Source organism: Felis catus, chromosome D3, assembly GCF_018350175.1.
Source record: "Felis catus isolate Fca126 chromosome D3, F.catus_Fca126_mat1.0, whole genome shotgun sequence".
NCBI lineage: Eukaryota > Metazoa > Chordata > Mammalia > Carnivora > Felidae > Felis > Felis catus.
The window spans coordinates 17999776-18021839 of record NC_058379.1 but is presented as its reverse complement, the minus strand read 5'-3'; the positions used below and the strand labels follow the sequence as shown (position 1 = coordinate 18021839).

The following is a 22064-nucleotide window of genomic DNA, read 5'->3' as shown; positions in this document are numbered from 1 at the left end:
AGGGAGGGATTTGTACAGAGTAATTACCTGAAAATCCACAACCAGTCAAATCTCAGCTATTCTTTGAACTCTCTACGAAATCATGTATGCAGCATGAATAGTGTGCAGAAGGGGCCTGGCTAACACTTTTCGGAGTTCTGGTGTAACCACTTACCCCTTTCCCTATGCGCCTTTGAGGAGAGGTGCTAATTAGCAGGGGATCGTCCTGAAAAGTGGTCAATTGCAGGCAAGTGGAGAGGAAGGCCTTGATAATAAACAGAACTGGGCTCCAATTCTGCCCATGGATTCCTGAGAGCTGAACCAAGCATTTATTAAACACCTGCTGTATGCTCAATACAAGTGCTCAGTCTGCAGGATTTTTGAAAAGGGAGAGGAGGTGGTTGACCTAGTTAAGGGTGTCTGTCTTTGCATGCATGTGACTCATTTGGGCCGACGCTGCCCAAATACCGAAGCAATTAATTAGAGACTATTTCTTGCACCCAATAGAAATCACTAAATTTGCTAGCACATATTGTAACTCAAGGAAATTTATCACCATGGACTAATTATGACAGTTCCCACATAACTGTACTACAGGATGAGAATGTTCTGGTCCTACAGACTTGAGTGTTATGGTTCCTGGGACAATCGGGAATTAATTAACTGGGTCATTCTAATCTGAAATTTTAGGGAAGTCTGCTGACTCCACACTTGTATGGGGTACACAGCAGCTGTTTAATAAATGCTTGGTGAGTTGATTCAACTCTCAGGAGTTCAAGGGTAGAGCTGGAGCTCAGTTCTCTGTATCATCAAAGTTTTTCCCTCCTCTTCCCTCTCCACATTGACCAACTTGGCCCAGAAGCCCTGACGGATGTCAGCCATGACTGTTTTCTTCCTAATCTTGGTTCCCCAAACTTTTATTCCCTATTGCCAATTGTGAAAAACAGCCTGGTGTTCTCTGTGATATAATACAGTTGTTGGTCTTTCAAAGGACACAGGATCACATACCTTTAACATACCGCTATGCTTTGTACCTGCCATTTTCCTGTTCAAGGGCCCCAGGAACCGCCACCCCCCCCCAAAGCCCCAGTGTCACCCACGTCCAAAGACTGGTCTTCACTGCCATAGACGCAAGTCCTTCCTGAGGGGTTGGGGAAAGGGGATCTTGCATTTCTCCCATCATTTTTACCTTTACCTTTTTACCTTTACCTTTACCTTTACCTTTTTTTGCTTCCTTTCTGGCAGGTTTTCCAATGCGTTTTCTTACTATGGATTAGTTCTGCTCACCACTGAGCTCTTTCAGGCAGGAGATGTCTGCAGCAGTGAGTATCAAACTCCCTTTACCAGCTAACCACTCCTACCCCCACCATACACAGTCACACACACGTCCCCGCCCCTCGTTCAGCCCTTCCTGAGCCCGGCCACGCACAAACGCCAGTGACTTTGTCCCGCAGACTCCAGGGAGAAAGTTTCTTCCAAATCTGAGCACAAAAGACCTGGACTGCGGTCTCGGAGATGCTCTGTAGAAACCCGAACGATCTTGTCACGACAGAAGGGACATTATAGCAGAGTCACCGCTTATGTCACGCAAAGGGCTCGATGAAGTACAACGCTGAGTCTGATGGCTGTGACCCTGTGCGGTAATTCTCAACGTGCATGTGAAGTCGGAGAACCGGGTAGGATCTCAACCCTGGCCACACAACGGAATCACCTGGGGCCAGTTGAACGATGCCCGGGTCAGTTTACTCAGCATCTCCGGACCCGGGCGTTAGTGGCTTTTAAAAGCTCCCCCGGCGATTCTCTTGTGCAGCCAGAGGTGGGAGCCACCGGACAAAAGGAACAGCCAGAAAGCAAAGACTATATGCACATGTCTAGGATTTCAAACAATTCTGTCTTTAAAAATAGGTTCCTAGCATTGAGCCCAGGGTGGAGGATAAAGGGATCAGGTTCTCACTTGTCTGTAGGATTTACCTGGTTATCTTTTTCATAGTAAGCCTCTATAAGCTTAGTGAATAGTTTGGTTTATTGGTGTAAGCGAGGATTTAATGAGTTGGTGGCTCAGTCGCAGGTTTGGGATTCGGTTATTGACTACAGATCACATGCCCCCAACAGTGGACCCGCTGAAGCAAAACAGAGGAGGATCCAGGGGAATGTTACAAAGCAGGGGTTGGCAAACTTTTTCCAGAAAGGGCCAGCTAGTCAATATTTTAGGCTTTGTGGGCCATACAAAGAAGGAAAAAAGCTGTGGACAGTTGGTTAATGAACAAGCATTGCTCGTGTTCCGATAAAACCTTATTCGTGAATGTGAATTTGGGGCATCCAGATGGCTCAGCCGGTGGAGCATCCGACTCCTGATTTCGGCTCAGGTCGTGAGCCCAGGGTCATGGCATTGAGCCCTGCATCGGGCTCCTTGCTGAGCATGGAGCCTGCTTGGGATTCTCTCTCCTTCTGCCCCTTTCCTCCCGCTCACGTGCTCTCGTTCTCTCTCTTTCTCTAAAATAAAAAAAAAGTTTAATGAGCACGAATTTGGACTTCATATCATTTTTATGTCATGAAGTGTTATTCGTCTTTTGATTTTTAAAAATCATTTAAAAATGCAGGGGCACCTGCGTGGCTCAGTCGGTTAAGCGTCCAACTCTTGGCTTCTTTTTTTTTTTTTTAAACGTTTTATTTATTTTTGAGACAGAGAGAGACAGAGCATGAACGGGGGAGGGTCAGAAAGAGAGGGAGACACAGAATCAGAAGCAGGCTCCAGGCTCCGAGCCATCAGCCCAGAGCCCGACGCGGGGCTCGAACTCACGTACCGCGAGATCGTGACCTGAGCCGAAGTCAGACGCTTAACCGACTGAGCCACCCAGGCGCCCCTCCAACTCTTGGTTTCTACTCAGGTCATGATCTTGTGGTTTTGTGAGTTCAGGCCCCGCATCCAGCTCTGCACTGGCTGCAAGGAGCCTGCTTGGGATTCTCTCTCCCTGCCCCACCCCCGCTCTTGCTGTCTCTGTCTCTTTCAAAATAAATAAATAAACTTAACAAAAAAATTTTTTTTTTAATTTTTTTTTTCAACGTTTATTTATTTTTGGGACAGAGAGAGACACAGCATGAACGGGGGAGGGGCAGAGAGAGAGGGAGACACAGAATCGGAAACAGGCTCCAGGCTCCGAGCCATCAGCCCAGAGCCTGACGCGGGGCTCGAACTCATGGACCGCGAGATCGTGACCTGGCTGAAGTCGGACGCTTAACCGACTGCGCCACCGAGGCGCCCACAAAAAAAATTTTTTTAATGTAAAAACCATTCTTAGCACGCAGGCCAGGCAGAAACAAACTGGAGACCAGATTTGGCTTCAGGTGATAGTTTGCCAACTCCTGTTAAAAGCTCTCTCTTGGGACGCCTGGGTGGCTCTGTCGGTTAAGCATCCACCTTCGGGTCAGGTCATGATCTCATGGCTTGTGATCTCACGACTCATGAGTTCAAGTCCCACATCGGGCTCCGTGCTGACAGCTCGGAGCCTGGAGCCTGCTTCAGATTCTGTGTCTCCCTGTCTCTCTGCCCCTCCCCCACTCATGCTCTCTCTGTCTCTCAAAAATAAATAAACATTAAAAAAAAAAAAGCCCTTTCTTCTACCTGGGCAGGAGAAGTGATACCGTGGAACAAGCCCACGGCTGGAAATCAGGGAGCCTGGGTTCCAGCACTAAGTAGCCGTGTGATCTTGGACAAGTCATTTATTCAATATTTTCTATAAGCCAGGTACTGATCTAGGTGTTAGGGTACATCAGTGACCACAAAAGACAAATATCCCAGGGCGCCTGGGTGGCTCAGTCGGTTGAGCGTCCGACTTCGGCTCAGGTCACGATCTCACAGTCCGTGAGTTCGAGCCCCACGTCGGGCTCTGGGCTGATGGCTCAGAGCCTGGAGCCTGCTTCCGATTCTGTGTCTCCCTCTCTCTCTGACCCTCCCCCGTTCATGCTCTGTCTCTGTCTCAAAAATAAATAAACGTTAAAAAAAAAAATTAAAAAAAAAAAAGACAAATATCCCTACCCTGTGAGCTCATGTTTTGGTGGGGAGAGAGAAAAAGAGAGAGAGAATAGCTTAATAAGTGAGGCAATGACATAGTGTGTTAGAAGGTGATGGGTTAAAGAAAAAAAATTTAAGAAAAGGTAAAATCATGCCTCTCATACAAATATATAACGACCACATGTCAAAGATTTTAACTCATCAGTTAATGAATGAATTAGTTAAGAACTGTGAAAAGTCTGAGGATTTACCTATTTTCCAGCTAACAGGTTAGGCGTGCACAGTTTCCACAGATGCCTGCAAAAGACACAACACTCCTGGATCAGAGACAAAGGACTTTGCTACTCACAGTAACAGCAGTAGCTGGAGTATCAGCATTTCTTACACCAGTGAGGAGCTCCCATTCCCACAGGGTGATGTGAAGAGAGGAGGTCACACCTCCAAGAGCAGTGGGTTATGTTACAAGAGAGGATCTCTGAGCTTAGGGCACCCAGCTCTCTTACACTGGATGGTAAGCCTGCCTGCTCTTGCCCTGTGGGGAGACACTAGACCATTGAAGGCCATAAGCAAACCTGTTTCTTACTCCAAAGGTAGACGCTCCCTGTCAAGGCTGTTGGTTAAACCAAGGTCCTTGAAAAGATAGTCCAGAACAAAGAAAGTCAGTGCCTCTGCTTATAAACCATACAGAGATGTGAGCATCCATGGAGAATTGTCTACTAACACCGGAGGTCTGCTAACACCACAGGAGGTAACAACTGGTTCAAAGGAGAGTTCAAAAGATACACGTATATAGGCAATCAGAAATGCAGAAATGGCTTTACAATTAGAGGCACAACTTGTCAGTATGCATAAGGCAGTAATCAATTGCATCACCAGACACAATTTGCATTTTGATGAACTAGAAGCCTTCGCATTAATACCGATATTCTATAATGTGCAGAGCTCAAAGATAACGAAAACCAGGACAACCTATAAGGGTACACTAGACAAAACATTTTGCCCATTTCAAAATCTTTCACGCTGTTTGTTAACAAATGTATAGGAAAAGGAGACAGTCAAGCAGGGCAAGGGAGGTCAGGAGGGTGGGGCAGAGCAAGGGGCAGTGGGTATGTTGAAGTTTTAAATGGGGTTGCTCAGGGTGACCTCCATGAGATGAGATTTAAAAAGATATAAAGGGGGGCGCCTGGGTGGCGCAGTCGGTTAAGCGTCCGACTTCAGCCAGGTCACGATCTCGCGGTCCGCGAGTTCGAGCCCCGAGTCGGGCTCTGGGCTGATGGCTCAGAGCCTGGAGCCTGTTTCCGATTCTGTGTCTCCCTCTCTCTCTGCCCCTCCCCCGTTCATGCTCTGTCTCTCTCTGTCCCAAAAATAAATAAACGTTGAAAAAATAAATAAATAAAGTAAAATAAAAAGATATAAAGGATGTGAGGAAATTAGTCATGGGATCTATAAAGAGCATCCCGGAAGAGGCGACAGCCAGTGCAAAGGTCCTGACGCAGGAGTATTGAAGGGAGAGCAAGGGTACCAGTGTGGCTCGAGTACAGTGAGCAGAGCAAGGGAGAGAGAGAAGGTGAGATCAAGGAAGTCATGAGGGCCAGGTAACATTGGTGGGGATCATCGAGGCCACCCTGGGGTCTGTCTGCCACAAACGCACCTAGCGTGTGCCATTTCTGGGCTAAGCGCACTCCTATGCACAGCCTACTTTCATTCTCCCACCCACCTTGCCCAGTGGTTTCATTAGCTCCAGTTTTGTGAAGAAACGGAGGCTCAGAGAGATAAAGCGCTGCTGGTTGGGATTCGAACCTGAGTCTGTCGGACTCCGGAGCCTGGGCTCTTTCCACGGTGTCCCAGCCGAATCGTACCCAGGGAAGGAGGTGTGGGGGCAGGAGGGCGTGATTCAAGTTTCTGAGAGTGGCTCTTCTTTCTCCTGTCTCCCACCTTCCAGTCTCTAGCCAGAAGAAGGCGGTAGAAGCAAAATGCAGCCTGGCCTGTGAGTACCTGAGTGAGGAGGATTACATGGATCTGCTGTGGACCACGCTCTCTGAGTTTCCAGGTGAGGGAGCTGTGGGAGGTGGGGGCGGGGGCAGGGGAGCCCGTGAATGTGGCCGCTGTTGATCTGGTGGCTCCACCTGGTGCTGCTGCCTGGGACAAAATCCCCTTTCTAGGGGAGCTGGAGATTAGTTTTTCAACCCTTAGCTGCAAGTTGTCAAGAACTGTAAAGGCTACTTAACAAATGAAGCCGCCCGTGTCACGCTCACTGGCAGAAGACATGAGACTCCTGGGTCAGAGACAAAAGACTGTTACCCATGGCACAGCAAACAACATGAACAGCATAGTAGTGTCAGCTCCCCGTGCTCTCAAGTCCCACAGGGATGATGAGGGAGGGTCCAAGTGGATGCTACACACGCAATGGAGTAATGGGTGTAGCTGCTGTGCTCTGACTCTTGTCCTTTGATGAGAACCCGCTCACTCAAGTGTGCACAAAAGCTGGTAATGGATGATGGTTGCTACTTAAGGAATTACCTGAGCATTCCCTACCATGTCGTGAGTGATCTACTAGTCCCTATATTCTTGACTCTGTGTTCCACAGTTTTCCTTGGCTTCCCAATATCTTCCTCAGTCCCTTTTTCACTTTGCTTACCTAAGGAATCCCAAGCTTAGGGAACCCAGATCTTTCATAATGGGCTGCCAGAAACTTGTCCAGCTTTTGATCTAGAGAGATGCGTCATCTTTATGGACAGTAAAACAGGCTTGCTCTTTGCTCTGGAAGGAGACGGTATCTCTGTCTTCGCAAGGCTGTTGGCTATCCAAACAGAACAAAGGGCAGCCAGTACACAAAAATATAAGAGATCCATGGAGAATTGTCCCCCATCAGCACTCACACTGGAAGGACTAGTGGAGAGTCAAAAAATCCAAACCTGCACATAAAGTGAAGGTAATTTATCTTTTTCCTGTAAAAAACTAGTAATTATTACAACAAGAGTGTCTGGTATTTATTGAATGCTTACTTTATGTATGTCAGGCTCTATGCTAAATGTTTTCTAGATACGTCTCATTTAGTCTTTTGTAAAATTTAGTTATTGAAATTCAAGTTAGTTAACATACAGTGTAGTATTGGCTTCAAGAGAACCCTTTGATTCATCACTTACATATGACACCCAGTGCTCAGCCCAGCAAGTGCCCTCCCTAATGCCCTCACCCATTTAGCCCGTCCTCCCACCTACCTCCCCTCCAGCAACCCTCAGTTTGTTCTCTGTATTTAAGAGTCTCTTATGGCTTTCTTCCCTCTCTGTTTTTATCTTATTTTTCCTTCCCTTCCCCTATGTTCATCTGTTTTTTTCTTAGATACCACATCTGAGTGAAATCATACAATATATGTCTTTCTCTGACTTATTTCGCTTAGCATAATACACTCTAGTTCCATACATGTTGTTGCAAATGGCAAGATTTCATTCTTTTTGATTGCTGACTAATATTCCGTTGTGTGGGTGTATGTGTGTGTGTGTGTGTGTGTGTGTGTGTATACCTGTATACCTCCTATTGTATACAGGTATACACACACACACACACACACACACACACATACACCCACACAACGGAATATACAGGTATACACATATACACACACACACACACACACACACACACACACACACACATATCTCACATCTTCTTTATCCATTCCTCAGCTGATGGGCATTTAGGCTCTTTCCATAATTTGGCTATTGTTGATAGCACTGCTACAAACATTGGGGTGGGTGCATGTGCGCCTTTGAATCAGCATTTTTGTATCCTTTGGATAAATACTTAGTAGTGCAATTGTAGTAGGGTGGTTCTATTTTTAATTTTTTGAGGAACCTCCATACTGTTTCCCAGAGTGGCTGCACCAGCTTGCATACGCACCAACAATGCAAAAGTGTTCCCCTGTCTCCACGTCCCCGGCAACATCTGTCGTTGCCTGAGTTGTTAATGTCAGCCATTCTGACAGGTGTGAGGTGGTATCTCATTGTGGTTTTGATTTGTGTTTCCCTGATGATGAGTGACGTTGAGCATTGTTTCACGTGTCGGTTGGCCATCGGGATGTCTTCCTTGGTGAAGTGTCTGTTCATGTCTTTTGCCCATTTCTTCCCTGGATTATTTGTCTTTTGGGTGTTGAGTTTGATAAGTTCTTTGTAGATTTTGTATACTAACCCTTTATCTGATAATGTCATCTAGTCTTATGAAGTAGCATAATTGTTCCCATTTTATACCTGAAGAAACTGAGGCTCAGAGAGGTGTAGCAAAAACTGTTCCTGGCAACTTGCAGCTGCCAGTATCTGCCTCTCTGTGCCTGAGGACTATCTCAGGAGGAATGGGAAGCTTCAGTATCTAAAAGCAAACAAACAAGGTGGCTGCAAGTGTCAGGGAGTTAACACCCGGGAGCTGCTTTCAAACGGTAATTGCAGGAGTTGGTGGTGTATAAATACCCCAGCTTCCTCGCCCATCAGGCAGGAGAATTCTAAAATGGATATTCCATACTGGCTCCCAGAGCCCCCCAGTGGAATTCGGTAGAAATGACCCGCAGTGGTAACTTGCTTGACATGCACTCTTGCCTTCCCTTCCGCATCTTACTTTCCCACCCTCCTATTGGTTCTTCTTTGGGTTGCCTCTCAACTAAACACTTGTACCTGGGCCCTTGTCCCAGGATCTGCTTCTCGGAAAACCCAGCGAAGATGCTAAGTGTCCCACACCCGGCAGGGCTAAGCGCTGTGGTCCCACCCCAGAGCCCACAGTCTTCACTCATGACTGCGCCATCCATCTGTCTTCCAAAAGCCTTCCCGCAAATAGCTCACAGTAAGAGTAGGGACTCAGAGTTAGACACCACGTTGCCAATAACCGTTTCCATGACTTCATGCACTCACCATGATTTTTCATGATTTCCATGGTATTGCCTTTCGGAAACTCAGAACAAATTCTTACTGATTACATTTATGATTTGTTGTTTCTGTGCACTGGCGTATCCCAAGCTCCTAGCACAACAGTTCCTAACACAAAGATAGGCACTTAATTTTTTAATGAATAAGTGTGGGAAGTGGGGCTATTGCGAGCATTTATTTTGGGGGGTTGTTTTGATGATGAAGCAAGATAACAGATGTAAAAGTGCTGAGCCCACATTTAACAGTTGTTATTAATAATAAGCACCATGCTGTAGTGTCTCTACTGAGGTTAGGGAATCTTATTTTTACTTAGTCCCATTTTGCAGGGGAAGTAACTGAGGCCCTGAGAACGCGAGGGACTAACGTTCACTCACATGGTCATTGGCAGGATTCAATGCCTCCAGGGTTGTTGGACTGAGGGCCTCAGCTCCCCACTGGCTGTTCGCCAGAGGCCACTTTTCACTCCTCGCCAGGTAGCCTTCTCCATTAAGACCAGCACCTAAGAAGAGTCAGGGGGCGAGAGAATGCCAGCAAAACAGAAGCTGCAGTCTTTTATACCTCATCTCAGAAGTGACATCCCAACGCTTTTCTATATTCTAGTCATTGGAAGCGACCTGCTGGGTCCAGCACACTCTCAAGGGTAGCGATTACGCGGGGTGTGAATACCAGGGGGTGTTGGGAGCCATATTGGAAGCTGCCTGCCATGGTGCCCTGCTCTCTTCCAGGTGTCCTTGTGACTCTGTGGATTATTGACCGTCTGGGCCGCAAGAAGACCATGGCCCTGTGCTTCGTCATCTTCTCCCTGTGCAGCCTCCTGCTGTTTATCTGTGTTGGAAGGTGGGTCGTGAAACCCCCCCCTCTCTGGCCAGCAGGCCCACTTCTCAGGACATGGTCAGTGGCTCTTTGGGTCTGTAAGCTGTGGACTATACTCCTGGTGGTCATCTGAGAGATCCCTCCCCAGCCCCTCACTAGGACTCTTGACTCTTGACCACAGGATCGGGTTCATATTTGTGCCTCTGATGGGGTTAAGGGTGGGAGGGCACTTTGGTTCAGGTTTCGCCCCAACACTGTCACTTTTAGACTTTGGACATTGTCCACCAGTGAGATCACGCATACAGCTCTTTATGTATGGGTTAAAAGCATTCCTTTGTTCAATGGAAATACTTCAAGGTCCTGGTTTATAATCCCCTTTTGGCGTTTCTCCATTTTTCCATCAAGAGCCTCAAAATATGGAAGTGGCTTGTGCCTCTCTTGTTCTCGGAGAGGCCCCAGACCATACCTGATGAATCTGTGGAGGGCCTAGAGAGGAAGCTTAGACCCTGACATGGGGGTGTTCTTAGACATTTATGGGAACAATGGAACAGAAGGTCGGGGGTCAGGATTATCCTAAAAATACTGAACAGAAGTTTGCTTTCACTGGCTCAGCTGGCACCTGACTCAATTCCTGCCCCTACAAGGTTCCATCTGGATTTTCAAGTGGGTTATATCACTTCTCTCTGACCTTGCCCCCAACCTGGACTCCACAGACGTTTGCAGCTCTTACCCTGGACTTTGGAGAAAGACAAAATTTATAAAGGCGGGCCTTTAGAGATGGCACCGGGATTGTGTGCCTGTGTGGATTGGGTGAGGGTGGGCTTTGCCCATTTCTAGGGTATAAATTCTGCCTGGGCACATAGGACTTTGCTGAAACAAGTCAACAGAAGAAAGCACCTGCTCATCGACTTTTTTATTTCTCTCCCTAGAAATATGCTCACTCTGTTACTCTTCATTGCAAGAGCGTTTATTTCTGGAGGCTTCCAGGCAGCCTATGTTTACACACCTGAGGTAGGAGAGGTGTCTGGGAGCAGCCGGGTCGGGGAGGGAAGGAGCTCTGCTTTCAGAAACATCCAGCCTGGGATCCTCAGCATGAGATTTATCCTTGGGCTTGGGTCTGTCTGGGTGGGAACAGTGAAGCCCTTCATTATTTCAGGCTATCTTCCCGTCTTTTTTTTTTTTTTTTTTTTTTTTGCTTTTTGCTGATGAAAGCTAATGTTCAAGGTAAAAGTTCTGAATGGTAGTGAACCGTGTAAAACCAAAAATTAAAGGGCCCCACATTCCCCCTTCCTAGACACAACCTTTTTGAATAGTTCAGTTTTTTTCGAAGCATACACTAATTTATGTTAGTGGGTGTACCAGATTGGGTAAGCGAGCAACTGGGAAGAGTTTTAATACAGAAGCTAATTACAGTGGTGAGGGACAAGGCTGAGGGAAACATGAACGTGACGTAGCAGTGCCCCCGAGCTTGCAGTGGGGTGAAGGTGGCTGGGGACTCTGCCGCCACCCAGAGTCGGTGGGATGTTGAGAGGGGAGTGTTCCAGGGTCCCAGGAGAGAGCTGCGTAGAGAGAAGTTGTGACCTTCAGCTGAGGGACACATGGGACTGAGGCAGCCTGGAGGGAAAGGTCAGGAGAATAAATACCCCGACCCCTCTCTTCTACCCCCTCCCATCTCCCGCTGGGGTTGCCCATTGGCTGAGCCTAACCAGAAGCCAGAAGGCCAGGGAACCCTTGGTGGTCCACATCGGCCAGCCCCAGGGCAGAGAATGAGGTGGGGAAATTCGGAGGGAAAGATGAAAGACTATGAGCCCAGGACATAGGAATCTACTTTGTTCTTTTTAACAGTTACTAATCTATACTACATATACAATATTTACTATGTATAGTATATCCTGTATACAATATACTAATATATACCACATATTACATACTATACTATATGGTGTATGTATAATATATATATATTTTTATCCCTCCCTTTACTGTATTGTGTAGTATATAACTATATATTATATACTGCATTTTTTATACTATAAATACTATGTATATTATATACTATACTATATAGTATATATACATATTTTTTATCCCTCCCTTTACTGTGTAGTATATAACTATATATTATATACTCTATTATACTATAAATACTATATATATTTTATACTATGCTATATAGTATATATACATATTTTTTATCCCTCCCTTTATATACTGTGTAGTATATAACTATATATTATATACTGCATTTTTTATACTATAAATACTATGTCTATTATATACTATATAGTATATATATATATATATATATGTTTTTCTACCTCCCTTTACTATACTGTGTAGTATATAACTATATATCATATACTCTATTTTATTATACTGTAAATACTATATATATTATATACTATACTATATAGTATATATACATTTTTTTATCCCTCCCTTTACTATACTGTGTAGTATATAACTATATATTATATACTGCATTTTTATACTATAAATACTATGTATATTATATACTATACTATATAGTATATATATATATTTTTATACCTCCCTTTACTATACTGTGTAGTATATAACTATATATTATATACTGCATTTTTTATACTATAAATACTATGTATATTATATACTATACTATATAGTATATATATATTTTTTATACCTCTCTTTACTATACTGTGTAGTATATAACTATATATTATATACTGCATTTTATTATACTATAAATAGTATGTAGATTATATATTATACTATATAGTATATATATATTTTTTATACCTCCTTTTACTATACTGTGTCATATATAACTATATTATATACTCTGTTTTATTATACTATAAATACTATGTATATTATATACTATGCTATATAGTATGTATACTTTATATTATATACTGTACTTTATTATACTATATGGTTTATATATGCATATATATTATATACTTTACAATATAGTACAGACAAATCATAATTTTTTAAAGAGTTTATTTATTTATTTATTTATTTATTTATTTAGAGAGAGAGAGAGAGTGGGGGAGTCAGTGCAGAGCCTGATAAGGGGCTCGAGCTCACAAGCCGTGCGATGATCATGGCCTGAGCTGAAGTCGGACGCTTAACCGACTGAACCACCCAGGCACCCTGGACAAGTCATAAGTTGGTAACAATTCTACGGATATTTGGCTTGTTTTCCAACTTTTCACTATCACAGACAGTGCTGAGGTAAACAGCTTTGTATAGTCTTGGGCACACGTATCCTTCCTGTAGAATAAATGCCAAGATATGGAATTGTTGAGTGAAAGCCTATCAACGTTACAAACATTGAGATGAGTTGAAAAATCACTTTCTAAAATGTTGTACAAGTTTGTGCTCCACGCAATAGCGTCTGAGCGTGTCTCAGTTTCCCACACTCAGGGATTATGGGTTGTTTATTTTATATCTGTTGTATTTTATTTCATCTTATTTTTTCAAAGTTTAGTTAAGAGAGACTGAGACAGCGCGGGGGGTGGGGGGCAGGCAGAGAGAGGAGACAGAGAATCCGAAGCAGGTCTGAGCTGCAAGCGCTGGGCCCCATGCGGGGCTCGAACTCACGAAACCGTGAGATCATGACCTGAGCCGAAATCACGAGTCAGCTGCTTAACCACCTGAATCACCCAGGTGCCCCTAGTTCGTCTTACTTTAGATAGAAGCAAAGGGAGAAGGAGAATATTATATACCAGATACTGTGCAGGGCAAAGAGGGTGTCTGGATTAACCCTCATTCCCGCAGCGCCCCGGAGCCCTCGCTCTGAGTCATCGTCCTCACCCTCCTCCAATCCTGCCTCCTCCAAGAAGCCCTCCCAGATCTCCCCCTCCCCTGACTTCCTTGTGCGTTCAGTGTCTGTGCCCCTCTTCTAATACTGTGTCTGTCGATCTCGTTTGAATGGTAAACTGTGGAACATCCGCCAGGGAATACAATTACGGCAGTTAATGATGAGGTGGTTATGAGCAGTTAAGAACGAGGTAGGTATCTATATACGATGTTAACAAGATTTCAAGACATAGCGCTGAATGGATAAAGCAAGCTGCAGAATGGTAAGCTATGATACCGTTTATATTTTTAAAACGATGCTGTGTATTTTGTATACACATATTTTTTAACACACCTGGGTGGATACATTCCACACCTTATTAATAGTGGGAACCTCTGGGGAGTATTTCCTAGGAGAGGTTGTAGATCCAAGGACGGCCGGGTGATTTCATTTTTGACAAGGAGAATATATTTATATGTTGCTTGTGTCGTTGGGTGAATTAAAATATCCTCTGTAGGGGTGCCTGGGTGGCTCAGTGGGTTAAGCGTCAGACTCTTGGTTTCAGCTCCGGTCGTGATCTCACGGTTTGTGAGTTCAAGCCCCGCATCAGGCTCTGTGCCGATAGCTACAGAGCCTGCTTGGCTCTCTCTCTCTCTGCCCTTCCCCCGTGGGCTCACTCTCTTTTTCTCTCTCTCTCAAAATAAATAAACACTAAAAAATAGAAAAAAATAAAATATCACAGGTAAATGCATGTGGTATGCACTCAAAAACTTTGCTGAGCGAATAAATAAACGAACGAACGTAGATGTGTATACGGTCATAGAAAAACCTGGAAGGATATACATTCAAACGTGAGAACGGTTATCTCTGAGTTTGGGGATCATGCGTGAATTTTATTTTTCCCTTCACATTCTTCATTCTTCCCGAGCTTCTGCACAGAGCATTGGAGTTGTTAGAGGCACGCTAGCTGCTGTAACAAATAACTCCTCAAAGGGAATGTATTGACCCAACAGCAGTTTCTCACTAATGAAACAGTCCAACATGGTGTTCCAGGTTGGTGGACAGCCTCCGTTTCCACAGTGATTCAGGGACCCAAGTTCTTTGCATCTTGCAACTTCATCCAGTAATGATGAACCAAGGGTGATTTTGCCCCCCAGCGGCCATTTGCAATGTCTGCAGATACGTTGGGTTGTCACAACTCAGGAGAGGCGTGCGGAAGGTTCCCCTGCATCTAGCGGGTAGGGGGCAGGGATGCTGCTAAACATCCGCCGATGCCCAGGACGGCCCCTCACCACAAAGAATGACCCACCCCCAAAGGGCCACAGTGCCAAGGTTGAAAAATCCTGCCTCAGGGCCTTGGAGTCCTCCTTCCAGCCAGCGGACTGGGGAAGGGAGTGGAGAAGACACTGCCTTGGTCTGGAAGATGCACAGGCACTTCTCACTTTGCCCGAGGGAGAGCTAGGCACGGGGCCACTCTGGGTACGAACTGAGAAACTGTGTAAGCATTTCAATCTCTGTCTCAATGAAACGCCTTGAAAGGCTGGGGCCGGTGCTGCGGGGTGAACTAATGAAAAGAGGCAGGAGAACAGTATCTGGATGCAGAATGGGGAGTGGTTCCTGGCGGAGTCTTTGGAGGCCATCCCGGGCACCGAGGACCCCTAACTGGGTTCCCACCCACAGCTTGGCCTCTCGCCCTCTTTCTCCATTGAACCTCCTATCCCCTTTGAGATAAGAATCCCCACCTGGTCTCCCACCCCTCGATGGGGTCACCAACACCCGAGTGAGCCACGCTAACTCCGGGCCCGCGGGCGTCAGTCCTATCACTCCTGAGCCAGAGTGGGGCTGGGGGGAGGCTCCTGCATTTTCTCAAGCCCGCATCCATGGCTGTGTTTCAGGTCTACCCCACGGCAACTCGAGCGCTCGGCCTGGGCACCTGCAGTGGCATGGCGAGAGTGGGTGCTCTCATCACTCCGTTCATTGCTCAGGTAGGTGTCACCTCCGAATCCGGGGTTGGGGGGAGGTGGGGAGGGGCGCAAAAGCCAGAGCCCAGAAAGCAGTTACACCCCGTTCAGACGTCTCCAGAACCTTCCGTGCACCTCATCTTCTCTTACCCTAACAGCCCGTCCTACGAAAGGAACAGTGTGGCTTGCGAATGAGCCAACGGGCTCAGAAAGGCAAAGCGACTTGCTCAAGGTCACACGGCTGGGAAGCAGAGAAGCTGGGAGTCAAACCCAAGTCTTTCCTATGCAGAAGACCCGGGGTGTGTGTGGGGGGGGGGGGTGCACCATCTGATTGGGCCAAAAACAAATTGGATGAAAACAAGAGGAAAACAAACTGTTGAAAACAACATGATTTAGTGGGAAACAGATGTCCCTGGGCATGGTTTCGGAGTTGGATAATGAGGTGTTTTTGCAGAATTTTGCAGCCCCTTGTGTGTCTTGAAGCATTTCTATCCATTTTTAGGGATCTTATTTCGAAGTCGTTTTGCTTTTTTTAATAGCCTTTATCGCCTTTTTTTTTTTTTTTTTTTTTTACCAAGGTACAAGTCTCATAACGTACAATGAACCATTTTGAAGTGAACAGTTCAGGGGCGCCTGGCTGGCTCAGTGGGAAGAGCATGTGGCTCTTGAGCTCAGGGTCCTGAGTTCAAGCCCCACATTGGGTGTAGAGAGTACTTAAAGAAATAAAGTCTAAAAAATTAAAGTGAACAAGTCAGTGGCATTTAGCACATTCACAGTGCTGTGCAACCCCCACCCCTATCTAGTTCCAAAACATTGTCATCAAATAAAAGTCCATACCCCCCCCAAAAAAAGTCCTATTCATTAGACAGTTACCCCCTATTTCCCCCTCTTCCCTTGCCGACCCCAAGGTGCATTTTTTTAAGTTTATTTATTTGGAGAGAGAGAGAGAGAGTGCAAGAGCAAGGGAAGGCCAGAGAGAGGGAGAGAGAGAATCCCAAGCAGGCTTTGCACTGTCAGCACAGAGCCTGATACGGGGCTCGAACCCACAGACCGTGAGATGGTGAGCTGAGCCGAAGTCGGAGCCTAACCGACTGAGCCACCCAGGGGCTCCCAAGGTGCATTTTTTTTTAAAAGGAAGCTCTACACCCAACATGGGGCTTGAACTCGTGACCCGAAGATTAAGAGTCGCGTGTTCTGCCGACTGAGCCAGCCAGGTGCCCCTGTGCGTTGTCTGTGTGTACCTATTCTGGATTTTTCACATAAATAGAATTCCGCCACGTGTTTCAGCCAAGTAGCTCTGCTCTGGGCTGTTGTGTCTGGCCATTGTATGTCCCCACTACCTACTGTTGGTTGAGAGCTGGCCACGCGCCTGCAGGGGACCGAGTCGTCTTGGGGTTTCCTCTCACTGGGAGGGGGTTACTGCCCTTACCCATCTGACAGATGAGCAAATGAGGCTGGGCTCTGCTGTTAATCTAGAAAGTCCGCAGAGGTCCTGCTCTGAGAGAGAGTGTCGTTTCAAGGAATACAGACCCTAGAGCCCGATGGGGATAGAGCTCAGATCCCAGCCCCGTCCTGAGTATCTGTGAGAACTCGAGTATGCCACTTACTTACCCCTCTTTGAGGCTCAGTTTTTCCCCTCTGCAAAGTGGGGACACGTGCCTCGCTCTGTCGTGAGGACTCAATGGGATCAGTGCAGAGAGCGCTTACAAGAGGGCCTGGCGTCATCAGTACCTCCCGAAGGGTCGGTGGCATCTGTGACTCAGGAGGGACGCCCTCACCGGCACGTGTCTCCCTCCCCCAGGTCATGCTGGAATCTTCCGTGTACCTGACGCTGGCAGTTTACAGTGGCTGCTGCCTCCTGGCCGCCCTGGCCTCCTGCTTTTTGCCCATCGAGACCAAAGGCCGCGGACTGCAGGAGTCCAGCCACCGGGAGTGGGGCCAGGAGATGGTCGGTCGAGGGGCGCACGGCACAGGCATCACCAGGTCGAACTCTGGCTCTCAGGAGTAGTGACCGATGCAGGGCTGAGCTGGTCTTTGGGGCTGTAGAAGGCAGGGAGCTGGTGGAACCCAGTTGGGGCACCGACCGTCACTGCCGACATCCAGAACTTACCCGGGGGGACAACCTGGACCAACAGGGTTTTGTGTCTTGACTCTGTTTGCTCATATTCATCGAGATCCACCTGGGAATGGGGAGGCATTTGCTCTGGGGGGTTCTCTGTGTGTGTGGGGGGGAGGTTTGTCAATAACCTGTGGACCTGCATGGGAAAACTGCCACATGAGGAGTGGCCGGTGTCCCCGAAGGCCAACCGGGCGCCACCCGGAGTCAGCCAGTCGCACCCTTGGTGAACAATAGCCAACAAATCTCTGTAGATACAGTCCAGGCCCAGAGCCCCGTTAAGACCTGCCACCCAGGGAGTCAACACCTGCCATCCACCAACAGTACCTGTTCAGTAGGTTCTCCTACACCCCCAGCCCCAGGCTTTCTTCTCTGAAATCGTGGGTGACCCAGATGTGGCTTGAACAGCTCTTTCCTGGGTCTGAGAGATGCCCTCTCAGAAGGGGCTCCTCGGTTTGCCTCCCCGTGGCCTGCCCAGTGGACACTCTGGCAGATGGACGTGCATTTGAACTTGAGCCACGTGTCCCCTCCTGGCCCCTCTGGGGCTGCTCTCCCTGGCTCCAGGAGATGCACATGACCAAGGGGACAGCCGGGCTTACCCCAGATGACACCCCCAGAAAGCTGTCGTCCTCTCCCGCCCCCAGGAATTGGGGCCTCCCCTTCGGAAGCAACGAAGGCCATGCTGGGGGCTTCTTTTCTGACCCCTTCGTCGATCAGGCTGGTTGGTGACTCTTGGAGAAAGAAAACAGTTAACTCAGGTTTCCGTACTTTGGAGCTGGAGGGTGGGTACATGGCTAAGTGGGCAGAAAATGAAGGTATGCCACATCACCCGCTCACTCCCATTGGCATCAGGGAACCAGGAATCCTTCCTCCCTGGTTTCTTCCTCTCTGCTCTCAAGGGCTGGCTTGGTCTTTACATACAGGTAGCTCCTGGGGTCCCAGCCCTAGTTCCCAGCCACCAGTGGGGAGGAACGGGAGGGCCCGGACGTGTGACGTGTGTACATTTTCAAAGGAAGAGAAGAGCCCTCGGTCGGGTTTGGGGTTGGCCTCTGGAGGAAGGGCTGACCCCATGTCTCAGCAGACAGCATCCGCCTCCAGGATTTGGTTTACATGAGCCCTTTCCCCATCATGAAGGCAGGGAAGCCAGAGGAGGAGGGAGGAAGCTGCTGGATCCCATCAAAGGCCAGAGAAGACTGACCTTCTGCGTGGAGATGCCTGCTTGAAGCAAACATTTTGAGGAAGCCAAATGTGTATGTTCATCTCTTATTAAAACATGTTGGTGATGGACATCGTAAGGGTCCAAGTTTGTCCATGTGTCATGATGTCCTAGTGACGGTTCACCTTAAGGACCTTGCCAACTTTGTCCATCCAGGGTCATCGCAATGCTGTGGTACGATAATCTTTCCAATATGGTGGACAAGTTGCACAAGTTGGTGGCCAATGTCATGACTTAGAGTCTGATGGAGACAACACTCTATTTTGATGGTGTGGAGGTCACAGTGGGTGACTTTTGCAAGCCCAGGTCGTGGGTCAATGGCAAACAATCCCATGGGCCTGAAATACAGACTGCAGCCCCCTTGGCCCGGCAGCCAGAGAGGAGGTGGCTTGGCCACCTTGGATCTGTCCCTCCCAGACACCCACATTTCCTTAAACCATGGGTGGCTATGCCTCTAATTATTTCTGATCTGCTGAGCTCTCCTGGGTAACGCAGAACTTTTGCTTGTTTTTTTCTTTCTTTTCCTTCTTTCCCTTCTTTTCTTTCTTTCCCTTCTTTCCCTCACTCCCTCCCTGCTGTCCAGAGACTGCCAGATGTCCCCTTACACTCACCCTCAAATAACCTGGAGGAGCCAGGGGCCAGGGTGGGGAAAGAGCGCTTGGTGGGCAGGAGTATTTTCCGGGCGCTGGGGCAATGAGGCTTGCAGTTGAGGGCTTTCTCTTCTTGAGAAGATGAAATCTTAAAACTCTTTGCCTTCTAAATTGCCTGCCCTTAAAAAAGAGCTGCACAGGAAATGTGCAGGAAAAATGCACAGGAAAAACTGATACAAGAACAGCACAGAAGCTGTCCAAGCTTCTGAAATATACAAGGCCTTTGGCTGAAGACATTTGTATCTAACTTTGGACTATCCCAAAGCTCCTGCTTACGTTAATGGAAATGTCCTCCCTTTCTCTTGGTGTTAGGAAAGATTTCAGAAAATGGCAAGAGATGTTCAATGTAGCTAAGGCTTTGTAATTTCTTTCTTTCCCTTATTCCGAGTAGTCTTAGAACCCAGAAGTGAGATGTGTTGGCAGTGACATAGAGTATCTTAGGGATGGCCTTTGAAATGAATATAGATATTCATGATTTTTGACCAGTGGTAAGTTACAGGGAGCCTTGAAGGATAAGATCAAGAGTCTCCCTTGGTACTACTAGTAAACATCAAAGGTCTGGGATAACCTTGAGCTGCAAGCCGAAGTAAAACCAGTCAACAGTAGCTTACCCATTTGAGTATCAGTTTTTTTTTTAATTTTATTTTATTTTTAATTTTTTTTTCAACGTTTATTTTTGGGACAGAAAGAGACAGAGCATGAACGGGGGAGGGGCAGAGAGAGAGGGAGACACAGAATCGGAAACAGGCTCCAGGCTCTGAGCCATCAGCCCAGAGCCCGACGCGGGGCTCGAACTCCCGGACCGCGAGATCGTGACCTGGCTGAAGTCGGACGCTCAACCGACTGCGCCACCCAGGCGCCCCCAGTTTTTCATTTAATGACAAGCTCAGGGTCAGGTGGTTCTAAGGAAGACTCAGCAGCTCAAAGATGTTATCAAGAACCCGCCTCTTTTTGCTTCTCTTCTATGCCATCCTCTGCCAGTTGGCCATTTGACCCTATGCGTGAAACCTTAAGATCACAAGATGGCTGCCAAGGTGCCAGGCATCACATTTTTTTCAAAGGAGATAGAATGGGGAAGGAACAGTCCCAGGGAGTTTTCTTTCTAAAAGGGCTGAGTCTAAAAAAGCATGTGTCTTCCTCCAGGGCTAGAGAAGGAAGGGCCTCCTTCCCATAGGATCGAGGGGTACACAGCTTCTTGAACACAAATTGGGGTTCTGTTAGCATGAAGAAGGAAGGATGGTGAGAGGGGGATGGTTGAGGGGAGCCTTGCCACGGAGTTCTCAAGGCCGTTTTAACTGCAAGGAATAGAAATCGGACCCAGATTAATTCGAGTGAAGAAACACAGCTTTATTGTAAGGCTGGGACCAGGAGTTAATTTCCTCCCGTGGCACCAGGGAACGTAAGTGAGTGGAACAGAGGTGTGTGGAGCCCACAGCAACATGCGTGTTAACTCTTGCGTCTGTCTGTTGTAACTGTATTATAGATCATGTCCTGGCATGTGGTCAGTGTGCGTGGAGTATGTACCATGCATCTGTCAGGCATGATACTCAATACTGAGGATACAAAAAGGAATAAGACACGTCCTTACCTTCATGAACTCACGGCGCAGTGCGGGGAACAGGCACAAACAAGGTCATTGTGATACAGTGTGATGTGAACCCTACTGGAGGGATGCAGTGTGTAACAGGAGGCACACAGAATGCCAATCCTGAAGCCCCACGACATCCTGGAGCCCCTTCTCACTCTTCAAAGGTTCAGTGGTTTCAATCAGACTTTAGTCACTGGGGGTACTTTGCTACATTCTGATTCTTTGACGTTTAAGCGTACAGACACGTCACGAATAATCATTCTCGATTAATCAAGAATGCTCGGGGATGAACCACTTCAAATCCCCCTGCCCCCATCAATGCCAGAGAACAGAGTGCTTTGCAGATTCAGCAATAAGAAAACAAAAATTCCACTCACAATACCGTCGAAAAGAATAAAACACTTAGGAATAAATTGCACAAAAGGAGTACAAGGCTTTTACGGACTGCAAAACGTGGCTTAAAGAAACCGAAGTTCTGAAAAAATGGAGAAACGTTCCTTGTTCGTGGACTTACAGTCGTCAAGTACGTAGGTACTCCCTAAATTGATCTATAAATACACAATCCCTATCAAAATCCTTGACTGGTTCTTCTTTTGCAGAAATTGGCAAGCTGGGTGTAGAATTCATATGAAACCGCAAAGGACTCAGAAGAGCCAAAAAAAAAAAAATCTTGAAAAAGATGAATTAATGTGGAAGACTCACACTTCCTAATTATAAAACTTCTTATAAAGCCTCAGTAATCAAGACAGTGGGCTACTATCATAAGGATACAGATACAGATCAATGGAGTAGAATTGAAGTTCCCCAAAGTCACCCATATATTTATGATCACGATTGACTTTTTTTAAACGTTTCCTTCTTTATTTTTGAATGGGGGGGGGGGAGGAGCAGAGGGAGAGAGAAAGAATCCCAAGCAGACTTCACACCGTTAGCGCAGAACCCGATGCGGGGCTTGATCCCATGGACTGTGAGATCATGACCTGAGCCCAAGTCAAGAGTCGGACGCTCAACCGAGTTAGCCACCCA

The 22064-nt window shown here is 46.9% G+C and overlaps 1 protein-coding gene across 2 annotated transcripts in view; it reads left to right on the top strand.

The window, feature by feature from the left end:
* SVOP (SV2 related protein) overlaps window positions 1-18871 on the top strand; it is an 80294-nt gene extending 61423 nt beyond the window's left edge. Inside the window, exons 11-16 of one of the 2 annotated variants that reach the window (XM_023241512.2) lie at window positions 1225-1301; window positions 5934-6041; window positions 9630-9741; window positions 10647-10728; window positions 15403-15492; window positions 17270-18871. In XM_023241512.2, the coding sequence (XP_023097280.1) occupies window positions 1225-1301; window positions 5934-6041; window positions 9630-9741; window positions 10647-10728; window positions 15403-15492; window positions 17270-17476 (676 nt within the window). In that variant the 3' untranslated portion in view covers window positions 17477-18871. Of the gene's footprint in view, window positions 1-1224; window positions 1302-5933; window positions 6042-9629; window positions 9742-10646; window positions 10729-15402; window positions 15493-15626; window positions 16320-17269 lie in introns of those variants that run through there. The other variant, XM_023241511.2, reaches the window with a different exon arrangement.
* The last annotated feature ends 3193 nt before the right edge of the window (window positions 18872-22064 follow it).